Source organism: Eubalaena glacialis, chromosome 1 (genome assembly GCF_028564815.1).
Source record: "Eubalaena glacialis isolate mEubGla1 chromosome 1, mEubGla1.1.hap2.+ XY, whole genome shotgun sequence".
Lineage (NCBI taxonomy): Eukaryota > Metazoa > Chordata > Mammalia > Artiodactyla > Balaenidae > Eubalaena > Eubalaena glacialis.
Window position 1 is genome coordinate 40,779,309 of NC_083716.1, and position 21,401 is coordinate 40,800,709.

A 21,401-nucleotide genomic window follows, 5' to 3' on the forward strand; every position below is an offset into this window, starting at 1 on the left:
TAATTTCCACAGTCGCACTAGCCACGTTTCAAGTGCTAAGTAGCCTAGCGGCTAGTGGATACCATAATCATCATAGAGGAACATTTCCATCGTTGCAGAAAGTTCTGTTGGAAAGCACTGGTTCAGACCAAAGAAACCAAACAACCCTGCGTCTAAAATTTAAGAGCACTGTAGAGCCTCATTTAAGCCATTACATGTTACTCAAAGTCGCAAAAAGTTACTAACGAACTAAAAGAAAAAAAAAATCTACTTCAATTCAACATTTTCCCTCTACTGTTTACCTAAGCAGAGAATGGTCAAAAAGCAGGCAGGAGAAGCAAAGAAGATGAGGAAACTCTCAACGGGACTCTTTCATTCTGAAGAGGATTCTACTGCCATTTCCCTTTATAAAGGTGTTATCTGCCAAAACAGAAATTTGATGAATTTATAATTTTAAGTACCCAATTTTTTTTTTCCCTGCCTAACTAACACTGTTGTGCTGTTTCCTATGGTCACAAATGAGTCAGAAACCACTGGCTGAGGAGACCTATGTGACATCTATTTTAAAGTAATAGCAGGTAGCAGGTGTCTCATTGATCTAAGTTGTCTATTTTCTTTTTCTTATCTCTTGGCTTTGATTCAAAGCTAATGTAATTAAATGATCATCCCAAAATAGATGAGCCTCAGGGGAATTTTAAAGTTTTTATTAAAATATAGCATGAAGAAAAGCACACGAATCCTGTGTGCATCTCAATTAAATATCACCAAGTGAATATACCTGTGTAACTCCCACCATTTTAAACCCCCAAAACCCTCTATGTGCCCTCTCCCAATAATTATCTCTTCCTTTCTTCTCAGAAGTAGCCATTATCCTGACTTCTTATCCCATGGATTGTTTTGTCCTATTTTGTTTTGTTTTGGTTTGGTTTTTTTATTGAAGTACAGTTGGTTTACAGTGTTGTGTTAGTTTCTGCCATACAGCAAAGTGATTCAGTTACAGATATATATATATTATATATACATTCTTTTTCATATTCTTTTCCATTATGGTTTATCACAGGATATTGAATATATTAATAGCTCCCTGTGCTATACAGTAGGACCTTGTTGTTTACCACTTTGTCCTATTTTTGGAATGGAATTATACAATCTGAGTTTTTTACGCCCGGCTTCTTTGGATCAAGGTCACGTTCCTGGCAGACATATTGTTGCACGTGGTTGTACTTCTTATTTCTATTGCTGTCTAGTATCGCATTGAATGAATACACCGCCATGTGTTACCGAGTCCAAGCTCGCTGTGCTCGCCACATGACGGGGCAATGAATCGGAGACGAGGTGCTGAGGCAAGGAACAGGACTTTATTCGGAAAGCCAGCAGACCAAGAAGATGGCAGACTAGTGTCTCTGAAAAACCATCTTATCTGGATCTGGATGCCAGTTTCTTTCATAGCATCAGAGAGGGAGAGGTGGTGAGGAAGTAAAGTCAAAGGGCCATCAGTCTTGCATAACATCTGGAATGACCAGCCTCGGAGAGGGGATGTGTTAGTTTCTTTTTTCTTGCAGCCATTCGCAGGTGGGCAGGGTTCCCTGAGGCAGGCCATTATATATGACTACAATAACAAAAGCAACGAAAAGCAAAGGTTAAAGTCAAAGAAACAGGTCCAACGTGGAGTCCGATTTAGCTCTTCTTCCCTGTTACACACATATCCACCCTACTGTCATACATATCTGGGTTGCTGGATTGTTATGAACATTCTTGTACATTTATTTGATGCACATTTGCCAGTATTCCTGTTGGTTAAAACCCTCAATGCATTTTTTGGATTTTAAAATGGAACAGCTCTGGGACAGGAGGTACGATTCTGCTGTCCCTTCTTTATAAATGCAGTGTGTAAAGGTTTGAGTTTTCTTTTCTTTTCTTTTTTTTTTTTTTAAGAAGGGTACAGTGGGTTTTTAGGAACATCTGGTCTGGACTGGGACAGGTCTGCCACAACAGAACTGTGAGAATTTTGCACCTTAATAAATACTTTCACCAGTGATTCTGAGGAAGCAGCATAGACTCATGTGGCAGTAACTGTACTTCTCTCTGCTGCCACTAATCCACACCCTGGCTTTCGTTAGACTCAGTTGCCACAATGTCCAAAGATAATGCCAGTCACTGGGGCAGAACCCAGGATCTCATCGTCTATTTGTGCTCAGAGAGGCACTAGCTTTTGGGGATAGCCTGGAAAAATAACCTCAATATCCGTGTGCCTGTTCGATGCATCTTTAATAAAGCCCTGAGTTGCCAAATGGAAGGAGAGGAAATTGGGCAAAATCCTAGGTAAGAAAGGGACACAGAAGATCCCATATTTCTGTTTCATGGTCAACCTCTCTGATAAGATTTTTTTGGGTTTTTTTTGCAAATCTTGAAACATCGGACCTGGACTATGTAGGTTTTGTTCTTCCCCGTGAGACGAGTAAAGGAGAAAGGAGAGGATTAAAGATCAGGGAGAGGTCTTTTGTTCTCACTGTTGGCACGTTTAGTCATAACAGTTTGATAAGACATTAATTAGAAAATGAAGAGCTGAGTGGATTCAGGGAGAAAGAGGTCTTGCTTTCTCAGCATGATCTCAAAGCTTAGCTTAAAAACAATCATTAACAAATGTAAAGGGCAAAACCTATGCAGCTAGCTTCACAAAGCTATCTCTACATTCTGAGGCTCCCTGCAAGCATCCAGCAAGGGAAGCCATTGATAGGGAGGGTCTGGGAAGCTTCTGACCAAAGCAAGTAGTTTATATGCAAATTTTACCTTCTATGTGAGGGAATAGAATACAGTTGGACAGGATGAATTGGGAGATTGGGATTGACATATATACACTAATACGTATAAAACAGAGAACTAATAAGAACCTGCTGTATAAAAATAAAATCAAATTCAAAAAAAATTTTAAAAAAAAGAATACATTTGGACATTCACATATTTGTAATGTCCAAACATGGCTGGGATTAGGATTTTTTTTAATAAAAATCTTTAGCACATATCACTACGACCACCATCACCACTGTGGGGCTTGCACCCCGCAGGCCTACGAGGCCTGGGCTTGCCCAGCTTCAAGACCAAAGAAAGAGCCTGGAGTCAGCGACAGAGACATCAATAGTTTAACGGAGTGGGGAGCTTACACGTCTGAAGCAAGGTCCTGGAGCAACACCCCACCGTGTGCGGCTGAGAGCGGGCAGGACATGGTGGCAGTCTTCACTCCCTGGGGGAAGAGGAGGTTACCCGTTATAGGGGAATTGAGGGCAGATGGGCTCATTAGTTACCAGGGAAACCAGCAGAGGGGCACGCCCCTCACCGCCCCTTTGTTAAGAAGAATCACCAGCTGGGACCTGGGGCAAGTGCATAGGAAGGGCAGTCCTTTGCTTAGGGTGTAGGTGAAGCAGGCACTGGTGAGGCAGGAGATATACAGAGAGCAAGAGAACAGCCATCTTGAGTGGCCTGCCCATACAAACACCACCCTAGATCTACTTGAATCTGAATCTTTAGGAATGGGGACCAGGAATCGTGTTTTTCAGAAACTTCCAGGAGATTCTGATATGCGTCTGATGTGAGAATCACTCCTCTAGATAGAGCCTGATGGTGCATGGCTTATCTTCGCCTCAAGTGTTAAGGGGTTAGTTATTTAGATTGCACTGTTTTATAGGAAGAGGGGACTTTGCACAAGTAGCAACAAGGGCCTCAGGGTGAACATCAGTCATTGCCTTTGGGATGTAATGTACTCATATAACTCCTGGGACTACTGTGGTGAATTATTGATCTCCTAATTCTTCTGCATGAATTTTATGATGCATTCATTTATTGATATTTATGAATATTATTAAATATTTATTGAACACATGGTACCATGCCAGGTATTACTCTAGATATTGAGAATACAGTGGTGAAGATAAGGATTCTGACATTTAGATCTTATTCCTCCCTCACTTTCAGCTATTGTTTTTTATTCCTGCAAGTGTCTTTCTTCTCTTATTGCTATATATCTGCTGAAATATTATATAAAATCTATATTGTTAAGTCAATAACTATACATACAGTTCCAAGCCAGTAGTCTCTGCAAAAGGACTTGTTTTACAAGCATAGTGCCTAAGAAGCAACCTATTCATTTACTCTCTTTTTCTTAATGGCTTTTGACTGGGTTCTTGATGGCTAACGTTGCTAAATGTCTCACTCTCGTAAAAACAAAGCCATTTTTTAAAAAATCCCATAAAGAGCTTGCTGGCAGGTTACTTCCAGCCACCAAAGTATTTTCCACCTAGATTCCTTTGATTTGTTTCATGATTGATCTCTTTCAGAGAGACCTTTCTCAAATGTCAATCTGAACTTTTCGTTTTCCTTCCGAAAATCCTTGAGTTTCACCCTATATCTTTCAGCACAAAGATCAAACTCTTCAGCTTATCTCTGGAGTCACTGGGGATCTAGACCCTACCTTATTTCCTGCTGCTCCCTCACATTTTCCTCCTCACTGAAAACAGCTATATAGTCCTCTGATAGCACCAGGCTAGTTCATTGCCTCACCTTGGCTCAGACAAGTCCTCTGCCCAGAATGGCTCCTCACTAACCCCTGTCAGTCTTCAAAACTCAGTTCTGCTGCAAGAAAACTTCCCTGACTGCTTATGGATTCAGTCTTCTAATTGTGCTGCTATCGTATTGCAGTGCTATAGTGCCCTGTACTGCCCTCTATTTTGGGGGCTCTCCCCTCTTGACTAACCTCCTTCAGGGCAAAGCATATGCTCAGAGTGCCTGGGACGAAATAGATGCTGAATAAATGTAAAATCAGTGGGATCAGTGTTCTTTTCTGTTGTGTTGATTCCTCATTGCCTGACACGTGGGGAGCATTAGATAAATACTCACTGAAAGAATAAATGAATACAATGAACTATGTATACTTTCACTTCTTCTGAATACTACATATCGTGTGAGAATCTATGACACAAGTGGTGGTGTATTTATTGATCTAAGTGCATGGGCACTAATTATTGACTAGCAGTTTTAATGATGCTGTTAACACTGCAGATTAGTGGTGGAAATACCCAGTCAGGTGATCTATCTGTGATTTTTGAACCATTACCCAAAATGATATCTAGCCATAAAGTAATTCACATCCTCTAAGTTTGTGCTACCCAATATGCTAGCTGTTAGCCACATGTGGAAACTAATCAATTAATTAATTAAATTTGAATAATTTCAAATTTGCTTTCTCAGTCTCATTAAACACAATTTAAGTTTTCAGTAGCCACATGTAGCTTGTGGCTGCTGTATTGCAAGCATTGATATAGAATATTAGATTTAATGGTATAGTAACAAGTTCATAAACTGGAAATTTACCCATTTTGCTCTTGCTTTTTTTAAGTAAAATTTTGAGAAGAAATATGGTAGTCATAAGTAAATATGCTTCAAAACATGGTGAATAGTTTGACATAAATTTGCTTATTGAAACCAAAAAGTATTTGCTAAATTAATGCCAAGTGAACGTTAAAGAAGAAAATACTCATTAGGAGTTCCTAAATACAAGTCGCATGCCACTAAATAAAGATCTGTAACTTTGAATTTCAATGTAATTCAGTATTGTGGTAGTTTCCAATTTTTGGCAAAGTAAGCATATTTATAGGATTTGTATACGTTAACACTCTTTACTTGAGCTGGTTGTATTTTGTAAAAGCTTTTTCCAATACATGTCTATAATTCTGTAGGATCATTTTCTTAAGTCAGGCTGAGGAACACTTGATATGTATAAAGCACAGAATACTAAATGGGGATTGATTAAATCATAATATTTTGGTGCATTTATGCTGAAAGCTTTAAATGATACTATAGCATAATGTGTATCATCTTTGAAAGCATGAAGAAAGGGCTGAGCTTTACAAAACAAACAGTTAAGATACATGTACCCTAAATATAACACTATAGTGCAAATATTTTCTCAAACTTTTTTTATTGCATTGTTAAAGTTTGCTTTAGATTAAGAGAAACACATTTTCTAAAATCTTTCCTGTATTGTACTGGATAAAATTATAGGAAATGGAAATATATAAGCCATAAAAGCTCACACTAGATAAAACCGTGATTCCATTTCTATTGGTTTGTCTAAAACAAGATTTCAGGAGCTTGAAACCTCTTGGGTCAAACAGAGTCAGCTGTTAGAAGGTTTTTCAACATAAGATTGCCTTCACCATTGTAAAGTTGTATTAGATTTCTTCTTGTACAAAATACGGCTTTACTATATAAGGAAATATAAAGAAAGTGGTAAGGAGAGAGGTGATATTTTTCTTTCCCTGTCCTGATCTTACAGTCTTTTCATCCAGATCACAGAACAGATCACTCTGGTTTAAAATGCCTCCTTCTCTGGCAATAGCCTTTTCTTGGGGGTTCTTTCTTTTCTCTCCTGAAGTGGAGGTCCTCATAGCTGAGCTAATTCCTCCCATGCTGTATTCCTCTCTCTTTTTTTCTTTTTTCTTTTTTTTTTTTTTCAGGGCGTACAGAGCAAAAAACAGAGCTGGGTCATGTTTTCATGTTGCTCTTATGGCTTCTGTGTCCCCAGTTTTATTTTTTTAGGGGTAATACCAATATCTAGCACATATCAAGAGTAGGCATGGTGCAAAGTGTGCTACTAAACAATTCTCTCAACCACGCTAGGAGGTAGTTAGCTCGGTGGACAGAAAGTGAGAAAGAGAAATGGGTCACATAGGTAGTATTGCTGGAGACAGAATTTAAACACAGGGAGAGACCATGCTGTCTGTTACAATATTGCATTGCCTCCCTGGAAAAACACCCTCTGTTCCCTTCAGAGTCAACTAATGTCTTCACCTTGGAGGGGAGGACAAAGTTTTCCTCAGCCCTCTTCGGGTCCCTAGCTGGGTCTGAAAATTAAACTGACCAAGATTAACAGGAGAAAAACATAACCGAATTGATTTAATACACGTTTTACGTAACACAGGACTCTTCATAAGGAAATGAAAACCCAAAGAAACAGACCTGAATATTTTCATGCTAGGTTTGATGAAGAGTGGGCAGTCCTGTAGAAATATGATGGGTCAGAAGGGTATGAGTCAAGTGCAAACTGGGGGAAACTTAGCAAGGCCTGTTTGTTCTTCTCAGCATCTCTTTGTCTTCAGAGATAAGGATGCCCCTTTCCTCGGGGTATAGGGAGGCACCTCTCACAGGAGGGTTTTATGGGGAGAAGGCGGAAGGTCAAAGTGATCTTCCTGCTTCTGCCATTTTTTCGTACTCCTTCAGCTTAAAGTATTCAGTATGCCAAAGTGACATATTTGGGGCTCGTGTGTCCTGAACCCCACCAAGAGATATAAGCCATGATAATTCTTACCTCCATTTTCCAAAAGGGTATAGGAACATAACTGAAAACTGTCACTTCTACTACTGTAATTTGACTCCTCCTATTTCAGGTCACTTCTTAAGTCACGAAAGAACTAATTTTCTTCCTGATTTAGAAATCGTCATCTGATGATCTGTTACCTACAATAGAAATGCTGAAATCATAAAACGTTTATTTTACATTTTAGGCATTTCTCCAAAGAAGATATACAAATAGCTAACAAGCACATCATTAGCCGTCCAGGAGATGCAAATCAAAACTACAGGGAGGTTCCACTTCACACACACTTGCGTGGCTATAATAAAAATAAATTAACAAGTGTTGACAAAGATGTGGAGAAACTGGAACACTCATTTGTTGCTGGTGGGGATATAAAGCAGTGCAGCCACTTTGGAAAATAGTCTGATAGTTCCTCTAAGCATTAACATAGAGTTATCATATGATGGAGCAATTCTAGGTACATACCCAAGGGAAATTAAACAAATGGGCACACAATAACTTGCAAATAAATGTTGATAGCAGCACTATTTTTTTGGAGATAGAAAGCAGATCAGTGGTTGCCTAGGGCTGAATGGAGAGATGAGTGAGAGTAAGAAGTGAGGCTAATGAGTTCAAGGTTTCTTTTTGAGGTGGTGAACATGTTCTATATTTAGGTTGTCATAATGGTTGCACAGCTCTATGAATATACTAAAAAACGTTGCATCGAATGCTTTAAATGGGTAAATTTTACGGTATGTAAACTGTATATTATTAATTTTTTTAAAAAAAAATGACAGGAAAAATAAATCTCAGTATTGTTTAAATTAGATATTGACTAGAACTCTCCAGAAGATAATCTTTTTTATATATTTCTTATAAATGATTTACTGTAACTCCATATAATATGTTTTCATTCTAGTTTTGTATTTCATTTTTTCCTCTCTATTCTACCAAAGCCCAGGTTTAGTACTTGATTCTTGGGAGGAAGAAAAAATAAGGACAAAAGATTGATTTTATAAATCTTTCACTATTGCCTAAAAATCACTTTTTCTAGACAGTGATAAACTTCGTCACTTAGTAGAAACGATGCCTGATATTCTTCACATTCAGTCCCTAGTGTGAAAGCTGTTCTGTCTCCTCACTATCTCCTTCTTAAAGCAGAACGATGTGATGGGGAAGAGTGGGGCTTGAGAGTTGCACAGACTTAGATTCACTGGTGCTTCAACCTCCTACAAGGTATGTGACTGAGGGCAAACTAGATAACTTCCCTAAGCATATTTCTTCCTACTGCCTCCAGATTTTAGTCAGCTCGGAGATGATGTATGTCAAGTGCCTGGCATTAGGTAGCTCCTTGATAGAAGCTTTTTATATATTAACCATGACTCAACCTTCCAGAAGAGGGCATGGAACTTATAACTGACATCTGTGTTAGTTCTGGAGCATTTGAAAGGCCCTTGCTACCACCTTCCTCCCTCAAAGACAAATATCTCCCCTACCCCCAGTCTTGTGGCTGACGCCTGAAATTCCACTATTACGGGCTCCTTTCATCACTTCAAAATTTTTTTTTTTTTAATAAATTTATTTATTTATTTATGGCTGTGTTGGGTCTTCGTTTCTGTGCGAGGGCTTTCTCTAGTTGCGGCGAGCGGGGGCCACTCTTCATCGCGGTGCGCGGGCCTCTCACTGTCGCGGCCTCTCTTGTTGCGGAGCACAGGCTCCAGACGCGCAGGCTCAGCAGTTGTGGCTCACGGGCCCAGTTGCTCTGCGGCACGTGGGATCTTCCCAGACCAGGGCTCGTACCCGTGTCCCCTGCATTGGCAGGCAGATTCTCAACCACTGCGCCACCAGGGAAGCCCACTTCAAAATATTTGATCACTGTGTAAATAAAAATGCGTATTAGAGTAAAAATATTTTAAACAATTATATTCCAGGTCTATATCAATGTAAGTGAATTTTTCTTCCTTTTCTTATTAAAACAAAACAAAAAAGCCTTTAGTGGTATGGCAGGTAAGACCCAAAAGACACACTGAGGGACTGAAGATGAGCTGGAGCGGGCACTGCTTGCTGGGGGCGGCAGCCACCATCCTTCATGACACATAGGTCTGCATTTCTGGCAGGGCTTTAGTGAAAAAAAAATTTTAAACCTCCACCCCCCCACCCCGCAATTCCTTCTTCTCTTTTTGAAGAGTGAATTTATGTTGAAACACCATTTTGCAGCCCTGATAATTTGCTCAACTTCATCACAGTGATCACAGGAGATGAGTTTTCACAATCCTGCCTTGGCTGACCCTGGCTGGGTCAGTGGCCAGCTCATCTATCTTCCTTCTCTTTATGAATCATCCTAGGCAAAAAGGACAATGGACAAGGGATGCAGAAAAGCCTCTTTTCTCCCCAGGATAATCCAGCTCTAATTCCTCAGGAGGGGCAGCTTTGGGCCATTTTAAACCAAGGTCATTGTTGTTCAAGGCTCAACTAGTTTGCCTAGTTTGCACCTCCCAGCAGAGGCACTAAGTTGGTGGGGGCGGGGGGAATTGCTAAAACCTGTTTATCTGAAAACAATGACAACAAAATCCCCACCAGCCAAAGATCCTATAAATCATTTCACTTCCAACTCACAAAACACTCTAGTTAAGCAAATTTTGTCTTTCCTCTAGGCAAACAAAGTGCCAGATTACTAGAATACAAGTAGTCTGAACACGTGTGAAAAGGAGAGATTCAGATTCACGTGTTCCAAGGTCATCTTCACAGCTTCACAATGATGCTTTGATGTCACTTCTTGAAAGGCCTTGATATGAATTTAAATTGTTGTTTGCTAGAAATGTTTAGAGTTCAGTCAATAAACCCAATGTAAACTTTCCTTTAAGGGCAAAAAACATTATTTGTTTAATTTACAAATGTTGATTTGGTTAATTTGTACCCTTAATTATGATCAGGTTCAGAGACTAAGTTCAAAGGCCCAGATTACAGCATACAGTTTTGATGCCATTTTCAGTAACTCTACTGAAAATAAATTAACAAATGCTGGGCAGTTACTTTTAACTGCTTTGGTTATATTGGTCCTTTCTTTTTAGTACATAGGAATATGTAGATGATGTTTGAAAAATATTTAGCAGCAGAATTCTATTGACAGTTTATTCTCACTGAAACATAAGCATGCTGATTTTATGGTTTCAAGATTTCTTCTGTTTGCAGTAGCCAAGATATAAACGCAACCTAAGTGTCCATGTATAGATGAATGGATAAAGAAGATGTGGTATATATGTACAATGGAATATTACTCACCCATAAAAAAACCAAATGAAATCTTGCCATTTGTGACAACATGGTTGGACCTAGAGGGTATTATGCTAAATGAAATAAATCAGACAGAGAAAGACAAATACTGTATGATTTCACTGACATGGGGTATCTAAAAAACAAGCACTAAATATTTCAATCAAATCTAATAGCTGTGTTTTTATACAGAGTAAAAGCAGGAGTTGTAAACTCCAAGTATTACAAGGACTGGCAAGTAATTTTGTGAATCAAACCTAGCATAAGATCCAGGGAATAGCTGGGCTCTTGGACAAATAGGAGAATATATGCTGTACCTAAACGCATTCAAATTCAAAAGTTTTGAGAACCTTGGCTGGTCAAACAAAACATATCTGCAGGCTCAACTGGCCCACAGGCCACAGATTTGGGGTCCCTTGTCCAAAGACATTTAAAGCTTTTACAGGACAAAACTTTGACAAAATTAACGGTGGTGGGATGGGGGGAGATATGTGATTCTAGAGATTTCAGTACTGTAATTTCTCTGTTTCTTAAAATAGATGAGGATCTTTTTCTCTGATTGATGACTGATACGTGCAAAATGATGAAATCATTTTGGCTAAAGGATTACCTAAAGATAGGAAATATATTCTATTAATAGGCAATGGTTGTGTTTACCCTCTTAGAGCCAGGTTTGTGTCTGGCAATTTTTTTAGTCCTTCTTATTTGTATTGCTGTATTATTTAACATGTGACCAAGGGTGACATTTGGGATATAGAATATGACTTTTTGAAGATTAATGCACCAATCTAGCCCTATATAGGCCCTTCCATCACATTAATTCAAATATATGATTTTTAATGTGGCTCATGTTTTGAGTATTATTAAGGTGAACCTTTAAGATGGAACTGGGAAGTGTGTTATTGCAGATGTATTTTTTTGTGTGGAATGTCCAAGGATAAATACATAAGTAGATTCCTAACTAGGTACAAGTTGCTTCAAATCCACTCAGGTAGGAAAGCAATCAAAGGCTGGCAGGTACACTGAAGTGGCCTACAGGCTTTTGCAATAGAATCATTGAAGAATATTAGTAATGTAATAAGACAGAATTTTGATTAAAACAGCTAATTAAATAATTTGGAAGAAACTGCTGGTTTCATTTCTTGATGCTCAAGAAATTAACCATTCTACCTTTGTGAAAGACAACAAATAAGAAATCAAGCAGATAAGATTTTTTTAAATGACCAAGCTTTGTGACACATATGAGATGGATTTCAAATGTCTGCAGATTTTATACATATTGAATAATACAAAATAGATTACGGTTGAAAATGTTATATATTTTATCCTAACTCCTTGATAATTAGTCACCTACCTTTGGGAACTAAATCAACTCCTAGTTATAAAGAGTTATCATCAATCAGAACATCTCGGTTCTTTTTCTAGGTAAATAGTTTGGTATTTTTATGTACAGCATTTAATTAGCACCGGGTTTGTTATTTTTGACAGTGCTACCCGAAAGTCACTTTTGATACACTACATGTCCTTTACTGGCATAAGCTTTATATTGTGGTACAAAAATATCTAGAAGAAACATGTCCGTTAATATCTCATGAGAAAGGTAATTTGTAATATGAATATCTGTGAAGCTGAATTTTCAACCACGGGGGTAAAACTTTTGTTTTAAGGTGACAGAAGCAAATGAAAATATTAAAAGATCTGGTTAAGATCTGAAATATACATTATATATATGAAATATATTAGCATATTAGATACCAATATCATGTAATAGTCACACTATCAATAATATTTAACAATATTAATTATTAGTTTAAATATATTCATTTCCTTACAATGAATTAGGTCTTGACTATAGAGCATTCTTGACAAAAGACTGATGAGAAAAGCAAGCTCCAAGCAGAAATCTGTCTGACGATTAGCTGGCAGTGTAAAGCACTGAGAGGCTGACATATTCTTTTGTGAGAAGACTGTGAGATGTAACTGATAATTCAGTTTATCTGCCACAGTAGGGTTGTTGCACGTAATTATCCTTACACCTCATCAGCCCTAAGAGAATGGCCTGACACACCATAGGAAATCAGGTTCTGTGTGCTTAGCTAATGCCCCATCACAGCATGGAAAAGCAAGAAGCTTTGGAAACTGTGATTATATTAAGGTTCTTCTTTATAAAAAAAAAATGTTTTCTTTTAGAATTCTGAGTTGAAAAGTCATACACGATCTTACTTGGATTAGCCTACCTTCACCTGAGATTCACATTGGCTTTTATCTTATCAAATGGACCCAAATCATTAGTCTTGGGATACCACCAACATTAAAATGTATTTTGATATTAGTAATGTAAGAGGGAAAGGGCTATGAGCAGGCACTGATTAAAGTTGATTGTTTATTTCCAAAAAATATGCACTGCCCAAGAGGAATAAGCCATAAAAAGGCATTTGCAAATCAGTGTTTCACCCCACTATCTTCAACTACTGTTATTGTGAATCAATTTGCTTTCGTTTTAGTCTATCCATATTTGGGAAAATGCAGGATGCCAGGATTATAACCAACAATTACGTAGTAAAACACGATTCTGATCGTAGCAGACATGCACTGCTTGTATACATCAGTACTGGGACAGTCAGACCATGCGTGAATTGGAAATGAGGAGAGAACCGATTTTATTCAGTTTATCAGAGTACAGGAGATTGCTTGTATTATCTATTCCTAATTTATTTTCTAATGCAAATAGTTGTTATAGCTCATTTGTTCTGTGTGGAATTTAAATCCTTTGTAGGGAAATTTATGTGCTCTTAATGGGATTTTTTTTTTTTCCACTAAAACTCTGATAAAATGTTTTGTCCTTCCTTCTCACCTGCAATTTTTGCTATGGCAAATATAGAAATGAGTAAGACAGTCCATATTCAGTCTATTAAAAGTGGGAGTGGCGGGTAGAGAGTAAAAGTAAAATAGTGCATTGCAATATAACAAGTGCTGTCAGTAATGAAGATACAGTACCTATAAGGTGTTCCTGGGATGCAGAGGCATTCTCAGTGGGGAATACAAACAAAAGGAAGCCTAACAGCTGAGTATCCAAGATGTTGCTACTGAAACCTACTATAGAAAAACATGATTGGCATATATAATATATAGGTATTTCAATTGTGGGACTTTATAGATAATGAATCTTAAAAAAGGTATTTCCATTCAGTCCTGTGATTTCTTTAGATTTGCCTTTTTATTTGAAAGAAAAAGTATTCAGGCCCCATGGAACTCTCAATACGTAACTTTTGAATAACACATTTATTAAAAATAAACATCAGATACTAAACTCAGCCTCCATTGTACGATTTTACTATAACAAAGAGCAAAACATTTAATAGTTTTCAGTTAGAGCCTTTCAGTGAAAGCTGTGAGATAAAGCAACTACAGTTCCAAAGTAATCAAGCCAACTCTGAATTAGTATTAACCAGAACTACTATACACGTAAAGGAGAGTTATCCCCTCCAATAAGGGGAAGCATATAGAAAACATGGGGAAGTTAACAGTATGAACAATAAAACAGGAGTAAAATAGGTAGCAGGAAACATCGTAGGGAGGTAAACTTTATAAAAAGAGTGAATTATCCTTTTAAGATGTAAAAACCTTGCAACGGGAAAATAATTCAATTTCTAAGCCTCTACTCTCTCCTCGTATTAAGTAATTTTTTCCTCTGTAATTAGGTATTGGCTTTTCTTCTCCTGAGTAAGATCACCTGGTTATTTAGGTGTTTATACTTCTGTTATTACTACTTGTTCTGTCACACAAATGTTTGTCTCCACATCCTCAAGGCTTAAAGACAAATTAAGTAGTAGCTCTAAAGTTACTGTGGTAAGCCCCACCTTCCTACTGATTTTTAAATATGTCTCATGGGTATGTATATTAGGATTAAATGGCTTTATTACTTGTAAAAGGAAAGTAATAACCAATTTAGCAGATTTCAGGCTACAAGAATATCTTTACCTACCTGGGCCTCAGTTATTCTGGTAAGATGGTAACAGATAAGCAGATTTTGAAATAAGAAAATTAAAAGGCATTTTAAGTGTTGCTGAGACTAAGATGTTTAACTCCTGATTCTGGTTGACCAGACAGATCTGTGTAATGGAAGCTAGTTACCAGAAAACAGAGAGCTTTACTGCATGAAACCTTCCATTATTTATGAAAAGTCCAATGCTATGTATAATTCATCCAGATCAACTGGTCCCTACACACTGATTTTTGGGAAGGATGTGAGAAAATTATTCAGATTCAGATTTAGGGCTTAAAGACTATGGAGAAATAGGAAGGTACTGAGAGAGAGAGTCTCGTCAGAGCAGATTTAAGTAACCTCATTGACCTAGAACTGTCCCAGCAAAATTGTCATGCTCAAGGCCAGGCCAAAATATTGCTTGAAGGATGGGATAAATGAAATAACATCACATCAGATGCATTCCTTGATTTTTCAGGTAGCATAGCTTCAGAACAAAAACAATTCCAATACCACAAGTTGAGAATTATCTGTTTAGCTCTAACATTCTGAAGTAATTCCAAAACAGTACAACAATACTTAACCTATTCAGCATTCTGTTGCCCCTGAAATAGGATTCTGTGTTTTAAATGGCTTACCAAAAACTATTATCTTGTAATTTTGAGGTAAACGTCTCTATTTTCTTATACAACCAAACATGTTAAACTATCTTAGTACATTACCATTTTAACAGGTCATCTTTTAGTCTTTAGGTGCAGTTTTCACACTGTTTTGCTCAGTATTTTAAAAATTTACTTAACACCTTGTAGACGCTTTTAACAATGCTGCATATCCTTTGTAATCTTATTTGGTATAATATAATCATGTTCAGTTATTTTTGTATTATTTACAGTGAATTAAAGTGAATAGACCCACACCCCCCTCCCCCTACCCCACAATTAAAATTAAAAATAAAAACTAAGAAGACTACAAGAAATGAGATTAGGTTCTGAGAGGAAGGAACTCCTAATCATTCAAGTGTGGGGATACGAAGTCAGCTTTCTGCACCACCCATTCTCTATGCTACAGAAAACCTTTGTGGGACTACTGCCAAGTATTTTCTAAAACCTTTCAAGAAGCTCCAGTAGATTTCTGGATTTGTTCCTTTAAAATCAGGATACTCTGCCTTTGCTCAGGAGGCAGCATGGCAATCTGATCTGCAGTCAGTTGAAGAACCTGCATGATCAAAGCTGCCTTTTCTTGATCCTGTGGGGTGACCTGGCTCTGCCCAGGACTAAAACTGCTAGGCTGGCCTCCACCTTGCTTGCCTGCCCCTTGCATGCCTGCCCCTTGCATGCCTGCCCCCTGCATGCCTGCTCCCTGCATGCCTGCTCCCTGCATGCCTGCCCCCTGCATGCCCGCTCCCTGCATGCCTGCCCCTTGCATGCCCGCCCCCTGCATGCCTGCTCCTTGCATACCTGCCCCCTGCATGCCTGCTCCTTGCATACCTGCCCCCTGCATGCCAGCTCCAGGATTTCCCACCCCTGAAATGCTTGGGACCTGTCTGGGTCCCTGAGGACCACCTGCCCCCATATTAATAGGACCAGCACCCTGAATTCCCCCAGTCATAGGGCCTCTTGAGCTGGGGCCAGGGCCCCTCATCTCCATTCCTCTTGCATCCATGCCTCTCGCTTCCATCCCTCTGGCTTCCATTGCACAGGTTTCCATTCCTCTTCTCTCCATTACTCGTGTCTCCAAGACCTCAGTTTCCATGGCTCGAGTCTCCATCCCTCGAGAATCTCTGCTACCTCTACCATCCATAGGTAGACCCCTTTGATCTATGATGGGTCCTCTGGGTTCTCCAATGAGCATTCTGGGATCTGCTAATGGCCCTCCCCTCATGTCATGTGAGGAAGGGCCCCGGCTGTCATGACCAGACGCATGGTGCATTGGAGGACCCTGATGTGGTGGGCCAAGATAGCCTCTGGGCTCTACTTCTCCAGTGACTGAAAGCAAAGTTCCTCCACGTGGGTCATTTGGAGCATCCCCTAACAGTCCTCGAGGAGGTAGGCCACCAGCAGTCATGGGTCCACGAGACATAGGAGCTCTAGGATCTGATATCTGCACCTGCCCCCGCTCTAAGGGCACCGGACCAACCCCTGGCATTCCAACTTGGGGCTGCATTGCTCCACCAGGAGTTAAGGGGCCAGGGCCAGGGCCAGGGCCAGCAACTGCAGCTGGAATTGGGCCCGGGGCTGGAATTCCACCCTGGATAGGGGTCTGCATCAGTGGAGGGATGTCTTTCACAGGTCTTCTGGCCAAATGCTGAGGCTGAGGGGCTGGAGGATTCTGCTGGTTCAGCAGAACATTAGGTCCTGGGCAAAGGCCAGGGGCAGGGCCAGAAACGGATTGAGATTTGCCTGGGATGAGTGGTGTGACATGTATTTTGCGATGCAGAATTTTCAGAGCAATCTCTGGATCCATGATTCTCATCACTACTTGCGCCTGCAACAGCGCATAAGCCAGCTGTGGGTTTTGAAGTAACATATTTCGAGCTTCCTGGTGACTGTTTTGGACACAGAGCTTCATCTGCTTCATCAGCTCAAACATCTGCTCCGGGGGAAGGCTAGCGACTGCTCTGGTAATTGACTCAGGGGCATCTTCTGGATCGATGGGGTCCCCATAGGGTGAGTCAATGATGGGCGCTGCAGGCCCTAGGCTCTTTAACTCCTCCTTGTTCTTTTCACTGGCAGCATTGTCCACCCGAAGCGCTCTCCCGCTGAACTCCCGCCCGTTAAGGTTCCGCATGGCACTAAGCGCGGTCTCCTGGTCTTGGTACTCGCAGAAGCCATAACCCTTAGGTTTTCCCGTCTCTCTATCGTATACCAGCCGGAAACTCACAACGGAACCAACCTCGGAGAAAATGTCCTTCAACTGCTCCTCAGTTGCCTCATACGGAATGTTCCCCACGAACACGGAACGCAGTGATCGATCCATTGCCGGGTCTCTCACCGTCAAACTAGACATGATTCCGGTTGTGCACACACAGCGTAGACCGGATTCTTCCCCGAGTCGTCCTCTTGCGACTCACACTTCCGCCGTGCAACGGAAGCGGCTTTCAAAATCCGGGCAGAAACTGCACTAGTCTGCTTGAATCGTTCCGCTAATCCGCGGCATCTGCACCTCTACGTTCCACTAACTAAATTAGGCGTTCTTCCCCTGGTCCTTCACTGAGGCTTATGATTCCTTTCTCACCTCTTATTCTGCAGACATTTCCACGGCGCGCCACCACCCCCGCTAGGAAAAAGCTTGGTGCGGGTTGACCACAGTAAAGATGGCCGCGTAGACTTCACCATGGTAACTAGGAGAGGCCGCCTCCCATGACGTCAAGGGCGGTTTTGCTTCCGTTTGCCTGGCGGGAAACCGCTAACTGAAAGAGATAAAGGGGGCGTGTTCTGCGTTCTGACACAAGTATTTCCGTATAGCAGTTTCTCCTTATTAGAGTGCATTTACGCTATATTTAAAATCACCGTGCAGACGGTGAGGGAAAAGTGTAGTCGTTTCAAAGCAGATTTGGGATTTTCTCATTAAAATACAAAAGTAATAGCTCCTTTTTAGAAAAGCATTTTTGGACAATAACTGCCCAGAAATACAAGCTGAAGGCGTGTGCTAGCTCCATCCCCGCCCCCATCCTGTTGCTTCAGGCAGCCGCTGTCGATAGGTGTCTGGTCCTTATAAGTTTATCTTTGTGCACGCACTCAGCAGTCGAGCTATTCATAATGATACTTTTTTCTTAATTATATTAATCGATATTAATAATAATAATTAATTGAATTTTAGGGCTACAGCGGATGAGTTAAAAGTATTTAACCATTCTTATACTGTAGGCATTTAGATTGGTTCTGATTATTATAAATTGATGAAATGATTTCACCACCTCTATTATGAAAGAGAAAACAAACTGTAGTTTCTATTCTGCTGCTGTTTTTGCTGGCAGAAGTTGAAACATGTGGAATGTGGGTCTTTCCCCTATTTAACAGGGGATAGAATTGAAGCTTGGAGAGGGCTAGGTAATTTGCTAAGCAGCCGATAACCGGCAAAGCCTGAATTCTTACCCAGGTTGGTCCCTCACAGCTCCAGAGCGTCTCTGCCCCATATTGTAGCTACTAGCAACTTGTAGCCTGTCGAGTACTTGAAAGGTGGCTAGTGTGATTGAGAAATTGAACTTTTAATTTCATTACTTTTATTAATTTTAATATAAAAACATATTCACTTAGGCTTTTGGAAAACTTTTTAGTATGTTTGGAACGAGTATGGAATCTACTTTTGCAATGATAAAATTTATTAAATCTAAATAAAAAGTATTTTCAGTTAAAATTTAGCATTCTAATTGAGATGTACTATACTTGTAAAATACATGCAAGATTTTGAAGACTAAGTATAAAAAGGTAAAAATATCATTTTTTATTTTTTCATGTTGAAGTGATATGTTTAGTACATTGGATTAAACAAAATATATATTTAACATTAATATCACTCATTTTATTTTACTTTTTTATGTGGTTACTTAGAAAAATTAAAATTACATATATAGATTGCATTACATGTCTATGAACTGTACTGCTGCAGAGCCTAAGTCTTAACCCTTAAGCAGAGAACCATTTTATTCTACGTATGCCTTTTGAGGAGATTATGAAACTTTACGTTTCATCAAAAAATTGTGTTATGAATCTTGGGTATCATAGTTCAATGAATAGATCTGAAATGAGTGTGAGGGTTTAGCTACAAATCAGACAAAGCATCCATTTACCTTCAAGTGTTTTAATAGTTCTTTAAAACAGGCTTGGACATAGCTATTCATTCAAGATGTATGATAACCTATATCTGCAAATGATAAAGTGTATTACTTGATAGTAATTTTTTTCCTCTTGATTCTTTTATTTGAGGTGGCGCAGGGGTGGAGGGGAGTTGAGGATGGTATCATTTCAGAAAACTAAAAACAAGTTCTTTAGGTTCATTTGTCTCCTTTTCATACCATCTCTTTACTAAGAAAGCCATGACTTTTTTTTTTTTTTTTTTTGGCTGCATTGGGTCTTCATTGCTGCCCGTGGGCTTTCTCTAGTTGTGGCAAGCAGGGGCTACTCTTTGTTGCAGTGCACAGCTTTCTCATTGCGGTGGCTTTTCTTGTTGTGGAGCACGGGCTCTAGGCACGTGGGCTTCAGTAGTTGTGGCACACAGGCTCAGTAGTTGTGGCTCACGGGTTCTAGAGCGCAGGCTCAGTAGTTGTGGCGCAGGGGCTTAGTTGCTCCGCGGCATGTGGGATCTTCCCTGACCAGGGCTCAAACCCATGTCCCCTGCAGTAGCAGGTGGATTCTTAACCACTGCACCACCAGGGAAGCCCCAAGCCATGACTTTTTAACATGCATTCTGTCGAGGACAACTTAGATGTCGATTACATGTGTAATAGTGTGTATGTTAAATGTACTTATCAAGCGGATGATAATAGGCTATTAGAATAAGTTGTAAAGTTCATAAAAGTCCATGCAGCTTATCTGATAGTGAGAGCTTCTTTACTGCTGCTGCTGATAAAATCTAAACCAGTGGTCTTCACACTTTGGCATATGTCAGGACCACCTAGACCCATGGCTAATTAAGTCAGGTAGCTGGGCCTCACCACCTCCCCTCCCCAGTTCTGATTCAGTATTTCTGGGGTGGGACTGGAGAATTTGCATTTCTAACAAATTCTCAGGTGATGATGATGCTGCTGCTTTGGGGACCCCACTTTAAGAATCATTGGTCTAAACAAAGGAACTTGAAGTGTTGGGTTTTCTTCATTTATATCAGGCCAAACTAAGCTTAGTACACTCTGTTAAAAGGTATAAGATATGGGTGGTCTTAAAAAAATCTATTACTCTTTTAATGCTGACCTAGTAGAGCTAGGACATGCTGACCCTACCCTGAAGAAACCCTGGGCTCAAAGTATGGGTGAACAGAGTAGCTGAGGAGCTCTAGGGACAAACAAGAAGGGAAAAGCCATGACTGTAAGAGTGTGCTTTTTGTCAGAGGCCTTGTATGTTCTCTTTAGTTCCCGTATTCCAAACTAGAAGAATGTGTTGATATAGCCCCCCTTCATAGAGGTCCGGTGTGACCCAGCACATAGCTCAATGCGCAGGACACGTAAACTAATATTTATTATTAAACTGGGTGGCCCAGAATTACCAAGAGTTCTTAGGAAACTGTCTATCTCCTGGTACCAACACATACTTTTTTTCATAGATCTGCCTTGGAAGAACTTCCATTTTAAATTGCTTTCTTTCTTTCCATAATGTTTAAACTTTAGATATTTATAGCATGGTATGCAATCTGAAGAAAAATGTACATGGCATCTTTCATGTTCAGACATCAATTCTTTCACTACATCAAAATACCAACTATACTAAGAGTGATTTTTAAACAAACATATCAGGGCATACGGCCAAATGGGGGCCATTTTTCAAACTAATCACCTTCAGAAACTATAAACTTAATCCATCGAGGCTTCCAGTGTTCAGAATGATTTTTAAACTACTGCCCTGAAATTGTTTCATGGCTCCATTTGTAAGTCATACTAGAAAATTGGTGACTTAACTCAAATGTATACCTTGTTTTCAACCAAGAACAGAGTTATGCAGCTAAATCACCTGACTTTCTGACAAGACTTGGCAAAAAATATGATGTTTAGCTTTTTCCAAATATCAAATCTTACATCAGAATATAAAGATTCTGTTGACTTTGAGGGCTTTAAAAAGGATTCACCATAGATTAATTAGACAAATTCCAAAGATAATTACTAAAAAT

General features: G+C 39.6%; 2 protein-coding genes and 1 long non-coding RNA gene across 4 annotated transcripts in view; 1 reads left to right on the plus strand and 2 right to left on the minus strand.

Annotated features, from left to right (window-relative positions):
- Positions 1–21,401, plus strand: part of PRKG1 (protein kinase cGMP-dependent 1) — a 1,239,224-nt gene that overhangs the window by 684,033 nt on the left and 533,790 nt on the right. The window lies entirely within an intron of this gene.
- LOC133094893 (uncharacterized) lies at positions 1,333–8,869 on the minus strand. The gene is made up of 4 exons (XR_009701523.1): positions 8,824–8,869; positions 7,340–7,488; positions 3,141–3,220; positions 1,333–1,588 (listed from the first exon to the last, which is right to left on the minus strand). It is a non-coding gene; the product is annotated as an uncharacterized LOC133094893 (long non-coding RNA).
- Positions 13,906–17,637, minus strand: CSTF2T (cleavage stimulation factor subunit 2 tau variant). The gene has a single exon (XM_061195636.1). The coding sequence runs from the start codon at positions 17,589–17,591 to the stop codon at positions 15,696–15,698; it is 1,896 nt and encodes a 631-aa protein (XP_061051619.1). The 5' UTR covers positions 17,592–17,637; the 3' UTR covers positions 13,906–15,695.